Raw genomic sequence first — 14,558 nt, 5'->3', positions numbered from 1 at the left:
GGGTTATGCAGGCTACACATTCAACCCTAATGGGAACCACATCACACTTGCTGTGTTTTCTGCAAATGTTTCCTTTTTTCTTCATTAAATTGTGAGTGTGGGAGAAATTGCCTGAAGAGGACAGTTTCCCTCTTCTCTTTGTTGAATGGGTATGGCAAAATGGGCACTTCCAAACCCAGTTCCGTATTCCTCTTTAATCACCACTGTGGCTTTGAAAATGTTCATTTTCTTTTCCTAAAGGAGGGGTTTGTACAGCTGTGTTCCTCAGAAGAGCTGGGATTAAAGTTACATCCCCGTATTAAAAGGGTGAATTTTTTTCTACGTTTGGAGAATCCCCAGCATAATTGTAAAATTCAGCTATTTCCCTTGGTGGCGCCATCTCACTGTTCTGCTGGTCAGCATAATGCCCTCAAGTGTTAGCCTACACAGTGTTTACAAGTTACATCTTCAATATGAAAAGGTGGCAGCTTGAAATGTATGAACTTAAGTGTAAAGGCCTGTTATGAAAGGTGCTATGCAAAATTAAATTGTGTAGTTTAAATGCATAATTTCACTTCCTAGAAAATTTACATTTTGCCTGCCAAGTTTATTTTCCTTAGTGTTATTAGTTGTTTTCCCAAAGTAGAGAACTCTCTTGAATTAATTTTTTTCATGCAATATGATTTTGCAGATGATGTATTTTTGCCCAAAGATGTTGACTTAGACAATGTAGAAATGGATGAGACAGAGCGGGAAGTGGAGTATTTTAAAAGGTAAGCAAATGCTATGTGGCTGCCCAGTACTTATGCATACCTATGTGACTGCCCTGTGAACAGAATAAAGACATCTGTATCTGCTTTTGGATACAGTTGTGATAGATCTTCACAATGTTGAAATGATCTTATTCAAAATCGAAATGGAGAGAAATCACCAAGCAGAAAGGACTAGTACACATTTGGGCTGGATCATAAGACAGAATTTCAATAGATCATCAACAAAAAGGGGGGGGGAACCATATTTTTTGGCAGACCACAAGAATCTCTATTTGATCTTGACATTCATCCCTGTGAGTAAGAAACAAGTAAAACTAGACATATCCTAATCATGAATGTATGTAATATTTTGCAAGGACTGTATTAATTTGATAAGATTGAATGGGTTTTCTTCTAAATCATCTGAAATTTATCAGGAATATTCCTTATCTCTGTTACTGTTATAACATTAGTGGCACCATCGACTTTTGCAATTAGACATTATAGTTATATTCATGCATGTCATTTAAAAGCTCAAAGTTTCTGTATGTAGATAATGCTTTTAATATTGGTTCCATATTTCAACAGATATGGAACCATATTTAAAATGGGAATTATTAGTAGAATTTGGATTTCTATCCAAGAGTAAAACTGGTTTAAGCTGGTGATGTTAGGTTGAGGTCAAACGACTTCACGGGATACCTCAACTTTCAAAAAAATTTTAAAAGGACAGGAGGAGGGAACTCTGCTGGCACAAGTGAAATGTGCAATGTTATACTAGACACATCGATCAGAATCATGTTTGTGTATACCAGAGCATCGGTCACAACAGTGGAAGTAGGTTGCTTATCATGTACCTAGCGATGTGACAGGAAGACAACAGGTAGCTCCAAATAGCTGCTTCTGTTGTTCCGCAGGCAGTAAATTCCAATAGGATTCTGGTCTACAAATTAACAAGGTAAACTAATGTTGTATATTGATTTTATGACCAAATTGCATCTTGTAATCACAGATCCTTACATGTTTGGTTGAGATAGGATGGATGCTATTGCTGTCTCACACAAAACACTAGTACTAAAATTTTTGGAAGAGATTTTGCAGTTCTTACAATCTGCAGCAGGCTAGTACTTTAGGGTCAGTATCAGAAGGTAGTATGTTTGGATGCTTGTTAAGGCCAATATCCCAACAGGAGGCCCACTACAAACCACTACAGTCCTTCGGCCGACTTTGCTGTGATGGCTTATCATTTGTTTCCTATAAAGTGGAACAGGGACAACAAGAAGAAGGAGCAGCCTCTGCTTGCCTTGGCTTTTCTGGGGTGGCTGTGAGAATTTGTCCCAAAGAAAATGGTGACGGCAGTGAGATGGAGGTGGATACACTCACCTGAGAGTAGCTTGCCCAAGGGCTCCACAGAATTTTGAGCTGCACTGAATAAAGTTTTTCAAATAAATTTGTATTATTTATGCCAGTGGTTTGCAACTCCTCAATAGAAGGGACCTACTTTGAATTCTATCCTCTTTGTACTTAGAATCAGAGCTCAACACGAAACAGTTCATCTGGGTTCACTAGTATTTTCTGTGTTTAAGAAACTCATGCCATTCAGCAGTACATCTCTACATAATATCAGGCCCAGAAAGATGATCCTATGTCAGTCCTACATGCAAGCCCAGTACCTAGGCACAACACACATCCTTGCATGAATGAAATAGATTTATGACATACAGATGCAAAATTAAGTGTCTAGAAGATATTCTTGAAGATATCATTTTACAGATGGGAAAAAATTAGGCTAAGAATCTGTTGTTTGTATTGGGATAATTGAATGCATAGCAGAGAACCCTAAACCAAGGCAAAACAGTCATGAAAGTGAGCCAAGCTGTACTTTTTCCCATCCATTCACTGATCTACTTATGCACCTATACAGCACCAACTGAAATCCTGTTGCACTGCTATGTAAAAGTGTATCTTTTGGAGGCATATTGTATCAGTTTAAGAAATCTCTGTAAATGTTACCTGTTGCATTTTGAGTGATGCAACTCATTGTGTAACTGTAACAGATATTGTATAGATACTTATTAACTTGAAACAATTTGCCTCCAAAGTTTACACTTTTGCATAGCAGTGCAACAGTATTAAAACTGGTTTATGAGAGGGATCCTGCATGTGTAAGAGAGAAAATACTTCTTATACAGCCATAAATATTAGCCACTATGATGTAGTGGACAAAGTGATGGATTAGTACTCCATACACCCAGGTTCTAATCTCTGCTTGGCCATGGAAATTCACTGGGGCTAGTGGAATTGGTAGAACCACTTCTTAAATATTACACTTACTTTGAAAGCCCTATTAGGGTCCCTGTAAGTCAGTTCTGACTTCTTAATAACTGCAGTCATAAACACATGTCTCTAATACATAAAGAAATACACACTTTCTTTATTTGAAGCTTGACCCATAAAGTCTAATTCAGATGTTAACCTCAGCTCTTTTATTATCATTAAATTGCCTTTTCATTTACTTTGTATAGTTCCTTACCTTTGCCTCATATTCTAATATGACCAATCAAATCACAACTAACATTTTCGTCTTTAAATATGAATAACTTGGTATTTAATAACAAAGTATACTTTATTTAGTTTGATCACAGCAATCCATAAGTACAGTGACCTCTACTGTTCCAGAAAGAATTGACAGGAACACAATGAACATAATTTACAATCACAAAATAGAAAGTCACACTACTCATTCACTACTTTTATAAATTGCAAAAACAGGGAAGGGGCAAGTCCATTGATATACTATTCTGTATTTTTTCCTTATAATAACAATGATGCCGAAGAAAAAACTTAAATATGTATATATTACATGTTTTAGCCACATATGCTGTTTCTTTTTCCACAAGCTTATGAGGTAGGTACACTGACAGGATGACTTGCCCATGCAGATGGCTAAGCAGGGATTTGTAGAAATTTTAAGTGCTACCCATATAGTTCCATATCTAAAACATCACTGCAGGCTTACTTCTTGAGGCAACACCCTTGTCATTCATATCCTTATAAATGTAAGCATAGTTTTACTAGTTTTAAGTCCTTGGAAGAAACACTAGGCAGCAATTTGTGTTAGCAGAGGAGATGAAATAAAATATCAACATGAGGACACATATGCACCCTTGTGTCATGACTAAATGCTTATTGGTCAATCAGGTGACCTTCGCTATTGCTATTTAGCCTATAAATCTCAGTCAGCAGCACATTATCAATAGCCATATTATGAAATATGCAAGAATTAAGGGATTGGTAGCATTCTCTCCAGGCACTGACTGACCTCAATAAGATGCAAGTGAAGGACTCCTTAAATACCATTCTACTGCAAGAAGTGAGAGTCTTTAGAAAGAGGTATTTGTTTATGACAGCAGACTAAGCATTCTGCTTGTATGTTAAGAAAACACAAGTGAATTACATAATGAGCAGGGTAGTCTGCCAAACCATTTTATAGTGCGAAATATGTCAGAGAGCTCTTTCAGTTTGTGTGCAGGAGGAAATAATTACAGAACATAATACAGTTAGGGAATCTTGAAAACGGTGTATGATTTGGGCCCCTATGGGAATGTCTCAGGCCTGTACTGAAATGCTAAGGAAGCTGTTGAACCACCTCTTTTACCACTTCAGATTATTAGAGTTGTTGTTTCAAAAATGGGAATGGATAAATGGGTGTTACATTCATTAGACATAACTATTTGTTTAAAGTATTTTTTATAAAAGGCTGTAAAGGCTGCAATCATATACACCTTTACCAGGTTATGTTCAAGTTCTCAAATGTAGGATCAGTCTGCATAATTTCACACTTGCTTCTGGGGCAAGTACAATAGCATACTGTTCAACCAGGTTTTGCAGTTCTGAGTATGTTGACTCTGCAAGCGGATAAACAACAGGGTCTACTGGCTGTTTAATTCTCTTACGCCAGAAGTGAGGCAGTGGCTTGGGGTAGAGCTGCATCTCCTACCATAATGCTGAATTATCTGTTAAAAATAAGAAGCATGCTCCTTGTTTAAAGCAGAATGTTTTGGGAGCATGATTCTGCTTTAAAACAAGGCAAGCACTCCCCATGTTCCATATTTTCAAAGGATGATGTGGCCTTTTTTCACACACCACTGAGATTTGGCAACATGATAATAAATTAGCTGCAGGGGCCTCAAAAACAGAGTGGTGTGCTAAGGAATCTTTATTTTGAAAACACAACACAAAGTAGCTATGGCAGTTTGAAACTTTTGTCTATAGGGGCAGTATCTTGTATCTTGTATTACATTAAAGACAAGTATTTTAAAATGTTAATAATAGTTAATCGTTAGGAAGCTAGTCAGTAGCAAGTCAAAGGAAATTGCAATATATTGCACAAGATGATGATACCCTGTCATGCTTTATATTTTCTCTGCAGGTTCTGCTTAGATTCTGCCAGACAAACAAGGCAACGACTTTCCATCAACTGGTCCAACTTTAGCTTGAAGAAAGCCACCTTTGCTGCCCACTAAAGGACAAGATATGGAGTATGACTACTGGGCAATCTAATGACTGTTTTTAGTTTCCCAGATGCAAAGAACTTTTGTGGCCTTGAGACAGTTAACTTTATTAATTGTGCTGTGTGGATCTAGCCTTTATCCTGATTACTCTCAAAGACTGAAAAATTACTGCTTTCTCCCTGCGTTTATTAGTTTCTGTGACTGGCACTTGTGAATGAGAGTTATCTGATTGTAGCTTGCAATTGTTGGAACCGGAACAATAGCATGTTTCCCATCTCTGGAAGAGGAAAAAAACTTGGCCTCAAAGATTTTTAGCAGCTCAATTGAATCCAGGCACCGAATTTGTCTCAGCTGCTCAGTGGTTTTTCACAACAATGAATCAAGCCAATTCAGCCCTTTTATCCAATAGACTTCTCTAAACACAATGTCATGGAAAAAAAAATACTCTTTTGAGACATGCATTAATTTTTGTTTTCCACAGTCTACTGTTAAGAATGTACAAGTTAAACTGTTTGTGTTTTGATTCCAAATTTATAGCCAGCTTGTGTTGAAAAAAAATATGCGGAAGAAGGTCTAACAAATGAGTAATTACATATAAGATCAGTAAAATTGTATAACTATATTAACACTGAGGAGTATTCGGCTAATTTTTAACATATTGTTAAATAATATTAAAATCATGCCTTTCTTGTTGAAAGATGGATTACATTAGTAACCACAAGAGTCTTCTGTGTTTTTTGCTGCCATAGCAAAGGTGATGAGAAGCCAATACCTAGAGTGTGCTATACTGAGAAAAGACAATAGATATACTGTATGACTATTTTTTGTTTTTAAGCTCTTGTAAAGCTGCCCTAGGGAAATTTTGTTTTGAAATGGTGATTTAAAAAGTCCAGAATAGAATATGCAAGCTGAAAAATTGTGATTTGATATTGGGCTATAAATTGGCAACTGCTGCACACGTAACAGTTCAGAATTAAAACAGGCAAAATGGACAGATGGAATCAATGTAATATCTATACCTTATTAAAAATAACCCTATGATTCTATTCTTGGCATGTCCATTTGGTAGGACAGAATTATTCTCAAATCCTTGTGCTTTAGTAGATCAGTGAAAGAAGCTACCTCTGATGTAATGTCTGCACCAGAAACATTTTATCAGGACAAGGAGAGAAACTGGGTAGAGTTGGAGCATGGCAAGAAAGGAATCTTAGTTAACCAGAATATGATGTTAACAGCTGGTCCTTCCCCTAATAATTATGTCATGATACCCTTGCAAAAGAGTCTGTGAAGATTCTGTCATCCAGGTTATCTGGAAGATGAGTCATGGCAACTGGACTTATTTGAAACATTTCACTATTTATTCAAGCAGCTTCTTCAGTCTGAGGAGAGTTGCCAGGAGATCTCTCATATATCCTCCACATTGGTTTCACTTCTCCCTGATCTGAATAGGTTCCTTACAAGGACAAAGGATTGGGGGAGAGGGATAATCCCACTTCTGCAGTCATTCTCCATCCACTGTCATGGCTTGTTGACGGTCATTAACAGTGATCTTTCTTGTGTGTGTCCCTAATCCTTCTGGGGATGGATGAAAGGGCAGCGTGATAAATAAAATACAGATTGTATCTAAGGCCTCCACCCCTGTTGAGTGAGGGATTTTCTATATACACATGTATGGCCCCGGAAGAAATATCAACAACCTCAGATACGCAGATGATACCACTCTGATGGCAGAAAGTGAGGAGGAATTAAAGAACCTCTTAATGTGGGTGAAAGAGGAGAATGCAAAAATGGTCCAAAGCTCAACATCAAAAAAACTAAGATCATGGCCACTGATCCCATCACCTCCTGGCAAATAGAAGGGGAAGATATGGAGGCAGTGAGAGATTTTACTTTCTTGGGCTCCATGATCACTGCAGATGGGGACAGCAGTCACGAAATTAAAAGATGCCTGCTTCTTGGGAGGAAAGCCATGACAAATCTTGACAGCATCTTAAAAAGCAGAGACATCACCTTGACAACAAGGATCCACATAGTCAAAGCTATGGTTTTTCCAGTAGCGATGTATGGAAGTGAGAGGTGGACCATAAAGAAGGCAGACTGCCGAAGAATTGATGCTTTTGAATTGTGGTGCTGGAGGAGGCTCCCTGAACTTCAAGGAGATCAAACCTATCCGTTTTGAAGGAGATGAACCCTGAGTGCTCACTGGAAGGACAGATCCTGAAGCTTTGGCCATCTCATGAGAAGAGAAAACTCCCTGGGAAAAAACCCTGATGTCAGGAAGGAGTGAAGGAAAGAGGAGAAGGGGACAACAGAGGAGGAGATGGTTGGACAGTTTCATCGAAGCTACCAGTATGAATTTGACCCAACTCCGGGAGGCAGTGAAAGACAGCTGGGCCTGGCTTGCTGTGGTCCATGGGGTCACGCAGAGTTGGACACAACCACTAAACAACAACCACATGGCCTCCCTGACCCCTCTTTCAAACCATCTACGTATCTTCTCAGTCTAAAATGAGTACATCTTGGTTATCAAATGAGTTTCCTTTCTCCTTCAAATGAAAGAATACAGGTGATTGTGGTCCTGAACCATTGCTCCTCCTCTCCTGGGCCATTCTCCTACTTGGTGCCTGTTTGGTTTCTCCAATGTAGCGCTCCGAACCCTCCTATTTGCATTGGATCACATACATTATATTGCTCCTGTTGTGTATTGGTGTCCAGTCTTTTGGGTGGATACGTTTCTGCGTTAGTGTGTTTTTGGGTTTGAAGTGCAGGGGTATGTGGTGTTTACTAAAATCCTTTTGAACTTTTCAGACACACCTTTCATCTATCCCCAGAAGAATTGGGGACACACACAAGAAAGATCACTGTTAACAACTCATGACAATGGGTGGAGAAGTACTGCAGAAGTGAGATTATCCCTCACCCCCAGTCCTTTGTCCTTCTAAGGAGCCTATTCAGATCAGGGGGAAGTGAAACCAATGTGGAGGATATACTGTATCAGGGATCTCCTACCAACTCTCCTCAGACTGAAGAAGCTGCTTGGATATGTAGTGAAACATTTTAATGTAACAAGAAAGAAGTCCAATTGCCATGACTCACCTTCCAGATACCTTGGCAAAAGAGGGAACTGTTTTCTATGCAGTCAATGGAGAACGTTAGAAAGCAGCCTTCCTACCTCTTCCTTCAAACCTGGCTCTACATGAGCTGATAGGATTCTTTGCAGCCATATGTTGTACGTGAGCAAGAGGATTAAAACAATCAACATATCGAGGCTTGCAGCCTAGGGCATACTATCACTCTGTTTTAGAAGAGTATTAGAGCATTGAAGGGAGAACTTAGGTGATGGAAACACTTTTCGTAAATGCCAGGTGCTTAACATCTAGGGATTAAAAGGGTCTTTTCAGATCCCCTGTACAGATAATTTTGCCCAGGATTTCAGACAAGAGCATCCAGGCCAGTGGTTCTCAACCTTGATGGTTCCCAGGTGTTCTTGGACTGCAGTTCCCAGAAACCCTGGCCAGCACAGCTAGTGATGAAGGCTTCTGGGAGGTGAATCCAAGAACACCAGGGTTACCCAAAGTTGGGGAACCACCGCATTAGGCCTTTTAACTCCACTCCTTCTACTCTTGTTGCAAGGGCAACATTCCTAACACAGGAAGCAAAAAAGGAGGTGCTGACAACAAAACAGGACTCTTGTTTCCTTAGCTAAGTACATTGTTCAAGCTGTCTGCCAAATGGCTACCCGATAAACAATTTAAAATAAGGAAGTATTGTTTGACAGATTTTCTCCTCGAGGATTTCTGGGAATGCACTGAATAAGCCTCCCTGAACATGGTGTCTTTATCATTTTAGACCAGAGCTTCCATGAGCCACAGCTTAAATGAGAAATGGTAAGGAATCACAGGAGCTGAAGTCTAAAATATTTGGAGAACACCAGGTTGGAGAAAGTCTGTTCTTTAAAAAAATATTTTTACAATAAATTAAGAATGTTAGCACCATGTACTGAGCTGACAAAAGCTGACCTCTTTTCTCCGGCAGCTCCCAAACATCTCACTACCACCACCATGCCACAGATCATCTTATTCAATTGAGTCATTTCAGGAGAGCATTTTCAGGAAGCTATAGGACTATCAGTGGAAAGAAGGCAGCCAGCCCTCTTAGACTTGCTGTTTTCTAGGTTAAATTTATAGTCTCAGTTATCAGATGAAGGATTTTTTTGCAGAAGTAAGGTGCATCTTAACTTTTGGTATCTTCAGGTAGAAAAGGCTAGGAAAAAACCTCTGCCTTACATCCTGGAGACCACTGCCAGGCAGAGTAAACAGTAATGATTTAGATCAACCTATGGGCTAATTTATAAGGCAGCTTCATATGTTTGATGTCCCAGAAGGAAACTAATTAAATACCTTACTGATCCACCCACTATGACTAAAAACATTGCAGTATTACAGTGTTTCCTCATTCTTCACAGGTGACCATTGGTTTCATACCATCTGGAAAAACAGAAAAGACAAAATAAAGTTTTAGTGCTTGAAATATAGAACACAATGCTGTCTTCCTAACTTTTGAGTTCTTTGACTAGAACAGTTTTTAAGCTAATCATGGAGGGGAGGAAGAGGCAATATTATCTAAGGGATATTGCCATCAATAGGGACTATAGCCGAAAGTAGTACTGTATATAGGAAATAGTGTATAGGAAATAGCACCAGCTTTTTCCCTTCCAAATTCTTCAAAGGAGTTTAATGGATGTGATGATGTTCACAGATTCCTGTTAATGTGACATCACCTTGCTGCAGCAGTGGAAGAGATGGAGAAGGAGGACTTGTCCTGTTGGCTCATTGAAAGATAAGCTGCCATTTGGCTCCTCTCCTTCCTCAACTGTTTCCATTTAAGCTGGTCAGTTATAAAAATAACTGTAACTTTAAGAATTGGTACTCATGTTTATAGGCAGAAATCTCTTGAATGCCACACTGCATTGCAAGTGCTGTTGTTACTGTATTCTCAAAGGCTTTCATGGCTGGGATCCAATGGTTGTTGTAGGTTTTTCAGGCTATTTGGCTGTTTTCAGGCTGTTCTCCAGAATACGGCCAAACAACTGTTGTTACTGTTCACAGAAGGGAATATTCACTGCCCCATGTGCATGTGAAAGCCCCATTGCTTTCAACAAAAAGCTTGCACCAGTGGGAACAAGGGATCACACAGAATGTTGTGCCCATGAGCATTATGATTTGTTTCCTCATATTCTGCCCTACTTGTTTTTCTCTTCCACTCCATTTTCTTCCTTCTGCATCACCAGATAACACAAGCTACAGGGACTAGATTGCTCCATTAAGACTTGCACACTAGGCAGGAAAATGTTTGGTTTTCTGCACAGACATTCATTCTATACCTTCGCTAGTGCTTGTGTTTAAGTCCTTCATGGAGACCAATAAGACATTCTTCATACCAGCTGCATTTTCAGCATCAGAGCAGCTGTCAGAAAAAGAAAGTACTGCATGTAATTTTGTCTGGTTGTTTCAAGAAAAAAAATGTGCTTCTTCCTGTTAATAACATTTTTTTAACCATGGAAGAGAGTGGAAAGGAGGAAATGAAGACACCACACACACACAAACACACACACACACACAAACCCTGCTGCCTCCACTTCTGAGAAGGGTAGGTTAGCCATTGGGGAAAATAAGCTGGCTGTGGGGGCTGGGAGCAGATTCTCTTTTTAACAGCTCAGTGACAGTACTATGCTAGAGCACCTAGGCAACAGAGAGAGAGAGAGAGAGAGAGAGAGAGAGAGAGAGAGAGAGAGAATAAAATGAGGAAATCGGACATCTAGTTTATAGCTTATTACATGCATTGTGGGGCAGTGGTTAAACCGCTGTACTGCAGCCAAAACTGTGCTCACGACCTGGGGTTCAAATCCCAGGTAGCCGGCTCAAGGTTGACTCAGCCTTCTATCCTTCCGAGGTTGGTAAAATGAGTACCCAGCATGCTGGGGGGGGGGCAATGTGCAGCCTGCATAACTAACTTGTAAACTGCCCAGAGAGTGCTTGAAGTACTATGGGGTGGTATATAAACAGCACACTTTGCTTTTTTTCCCCTTTCCCCTTTTTTCTTTTTTAAGTAGTTCTTCTGAAGCTGTGTTACAAGAGATCTACTTTAACAAGCTGCAATCAAGGCTTCCTGTGTGGTTAGTTAATTCAAACAGACCCCAGGGAACCTGAACTCCCCAATGTGACTTCACAGTGAGTGAATGAAGATGAATTTGCATGTCCCTGCACCTACTGGTTATCCCTCAGTTCCCTTTAGCCACCACTGAGGAAACTTCCCAGGGCATTCTGTAGAGCATATTTTCTTAGTTTGTAGTATATATGTTGCCTTTTGTCAGTCAGTTTTTAAGACTTAAAAAGGCTTATTGACAAGTGAGCATTCTGATATTGAGCAGTTGGGTTCATGCCTAAGGTGGCATGGAGGGGCACATCTGCCTACCCCAGAGAAAGCTGATATGCTTCTCTCACTGCACTCCAGGTTATTTATAGAAGAGTGAGGGAAATCTCATTCGGGCCCCAGATAGTTGTGGGGCATCATACCATAGAAGTATGGCGGTGAGCACATTGGATCTGCCACAATCTCTTGTTGATAGTGGCTCTTGCTAAGACTTTTCTGGTGCGGTATGCTCTTGTTCCAAACAGTGGAAACTGATTCAGAGGATGAGTGGAAAGAGTGTTGTAGGCTCCTAGGGCTCACGTTGTGGACTCTCCTACAGCAGGCAGAACCTGCTCGATGGATGCTGTATAAGCTGACTACTTTGGGGATTGGCTAAAGGCTGAATACGAAGCCTGGAGGCAAGGTGTTTCCTCCTCAGAAGCAGACACAAGGCACATCAGATCTTCCTGATCTTTCTGCACAGGCTAGGAAGATCTGCTTGTTGGTGGCTGATCTTTGGTGGCTATTTGGAACCACGGATTAATCTTTGGATGACTTGAGTCTGCTTCAGCTTTGATTTCTTTGCTAGGGTAGAGTCCAATTCAAGAGATTTTCTCTGCTTTTAGAAAACCAAATATCAATTTTGGTGTTGATGTTGCCCTGGAAGCCATAGTTTCTTATGCTGATGGCACCCTCAGTGTCGACAGTATGCCATCGGTTTTGATTGGTAAGAGTTGGGCTGACTCAACTTTCCTTGGCCTCTGATCAACTTGGTTTTTGGTAGTGCCTGATTCCAATTGGATCACCAGCATGATGACTTGTATGGAGGTCTTACAAACAGATACTGATGGAATACAAGAGGTTTGTTGGGATAAAGACCTGACAGCCTGTGGCAGCTTTTCCCAAAGATAGAGTCTGAGGTGGGATTGTCATTTCCTTATAGCAACCTTTGTAAATTTATGATAATGCTGACAAGCTTGGGTTTAGTGTCCCTCACCAAAGCAGTACAAACACTTAAAATGTCTGTTGATGAGGAGAATTTTGTTGGTACATACAATACACTTTTAGGGGGAACTTGCAGAATGGCTGAAGTTGAAGACAACAATGGACAAAAGGCAAAAATTATGGTATAAACTAATGAAATGGGCTCCAGAGAAAGTTCCAAGAAGTGTCTGCAGTGGTGGCTAAAAGTGAGGGATAACTGCTAGGTGCAAAGCCATGTGCACTAGTAGGGGGGCTTCCCTAACAATGTTCTGCTTTAACCTCTAAACTGTTCTGACAAGTTTCAATCAAAAGAAGAAACACCCAAATGTGTGATTCACAGAGACCATGACAGAGATAATACATTCAGTATCAGCTGTATTATGGGCAGAAAGGGAAATCCATGACTGTCAAACTAAATGGATTAGTTTTGATGAATATATACCCATTTAAGAAACAAAGTTGCCCAATCTGAGTTATCTTTGGAGCAATGGATCAATCAAAGTTGGGTGGGACCCAATTCAGAAACAACAAAACAGAAGAATTTACATTATCCCATTAGCATGAAAACAAACACAGCACATGATAGTTTTTAACAATCAGGCAGTTCACATAATTAAGATGTACCTGTAAGTTACTATTGGGTGTTGAGGTTTCTGTTTATCTGCTACAAAAAGAAGAAAATATTATTATTACATATTAGAAGCGGAAAATGTATATTAAATTTTTAATATTATCCTGACTAGGGAGATATAGATGTACAGTAAGTTGGCTGGTAAACAAATCAGGATTGGGAGACTAGATTGAGAAGACACAGACTGATTCTGAGCTCCTTGTGAAAAACAATTGCATTATTATTTTATAATGCAATTGACGTAGTTTTGCACAAAACGTGTAGAACTATAATAAATGTAGGGTAAGCTGAAAGCTGGTAGAGATGTGGTAAAGCAAGAATCACCAGCCTAAATCATTACTCTAGGGCTGGGCTGAGCTCTGTGGCCAATCTTGTTTGAATTTTATTGTACGTCTCTGCATTAAGCTATGAATAGACAGGAACTGCTGCTAAACAAAATACTGTATAAAAATAAAACCCATGATAACTCCCTTGTGCACTGCTATGATTCAACATATGGCCTTTTGAGCTTTGGCTCATGCAAACTGAAAGACGGCGGCTGAGAAATCAAGTGTTTTAACTATTATGCAGTGTTATAAATGGACAGTGACCCTTTGACAGAGGCTTCACTGGGATTCTAGAACCAGAACAACAGCAGAAAGTCAAATCAGAAGTAGGTCAGTTTTTTTCTTTTCACTGCTTCCTCTGCTGAGGTAGAGCCTGGAAATAGAAGAGGCTGCTACACCAACTATATCTGAAGGTGGGAAATTAGATATATATGTTCAGCAGTGTATCACTTTTGATACTACGTCCTTCCCCATCAGACAAGCCAACCAGAAGTGAGAAACAGACCTTTTACTGGGATTAGCACACAATTACCCTTTCATTTAAATAAAATTTCATCACTCTAATTCCACTGAAAGTTATTGCTCTGATAAAACAATGTATTAGAATGAAATGCAGGTAATTTAGTGTTAGGAAAAAAAATGCCCATGCATGTTGCACTAAACAAATTTTTTAAAAATGAACAAAAGAGTCTCACCACTTAAAAGAGACAGGAATTAGGGAAGAAGGAAAGAGGAGCGAAAGTCTGAGAAAAGTGACAGCCTGAAGTGGCAACTGGTGGCTCTCCAGGGATTGTACTGCAATTCCCATCTGCCCCAGCCAGGGCAGCCAATGGTGACTGGGAGCTGCAACCCAACAACATCTAGAGGCTTGCAATCGGGCACCACGCTGACATGCTGTTAGCTAGCTGCAGCTCCTTACATGATTCCTCTTGCGGATGTTTAGAATTGCAACAAATTTTGT

At 39.8% G+C, this 14,558-nt stretch overlaps 2 protein-coding genes across 30 annotated transcripts in view; one reads left to right on the top strand and one right to left on the bottom strand.

The window, feature by feature from the left end:
• Window positions 1–5,960, top strand: part of FAM193A (family with sequence similarity 193 member A) — a 95,460-nt gene extending 89,500 nt beyond the window's left edge. For all 28 annotated transcript variants that reach the window (XM_078392537.1, XM_078392535.1, XM_078392534.1 and 25 more), the window contains 2 exons: window positions 671–752; window positions 5,164–5,960. In XM_078392537.1, coding sequence (XP_078248663.1) covers window positions 671–752; window positions 5,164–5,257 — 176 coding nt within the window. In that variant the 3' untranslated portion in view covers window positions 5,258–5,960. The remainder of the gene's footprint in view (window positions 1–670; window positions 753–5,163) is intronic.
• ECSCR (endothelial cell surface expressed chemotaxis and apoptosis regulator) overlaps window positions 3,339–14,558 on the bottom strand; it is a 31,752-nt gene continuing 20,532 nt past the window's right edge. For both annotated transcript variants that reach the window (XM_020790503.3, XM_020790506.3), the window contains 3 exons: window positions 13,265–13,304; window positions 10,629–10,711; window positions 3,339–9,732 (listed from right to left, as the gene is read on the bottom strand). In XM_020790503.3, coding sequence (XP_020646162.3) covers window positions 9,698–9,732; window positions 10,629–10,711; window positions 13,265–13,304 — 158 coding nt within the window. In that variant the 3' untranslated portion in view covers window positions 3,339–9,697. The remainder of the gene's footprint in view (window positions 9,733–10,628; window positions 10,712–13,264; window positions 13,305–14,558) is intronic.

The sequence above is a fragment of the Pogona vitticeps genome, chromosome 4, assembly GCF_051106095.1.
Source record: "Pogona vitticeps strain Pit_001003342236 chromosome 4, PviZW2.1, whole genome shotgun sequence".
Classification (NCBI taxonomy): domain Eukaryota; kingdom Metazoa; phylum Chordata; class Lepidosauria; order Squamata; family Agamidae; genus Pogona; species Pogona vitticeps.
This window is presented reverse-complemented; position numbering and strand designations above follow the sequence as displayed.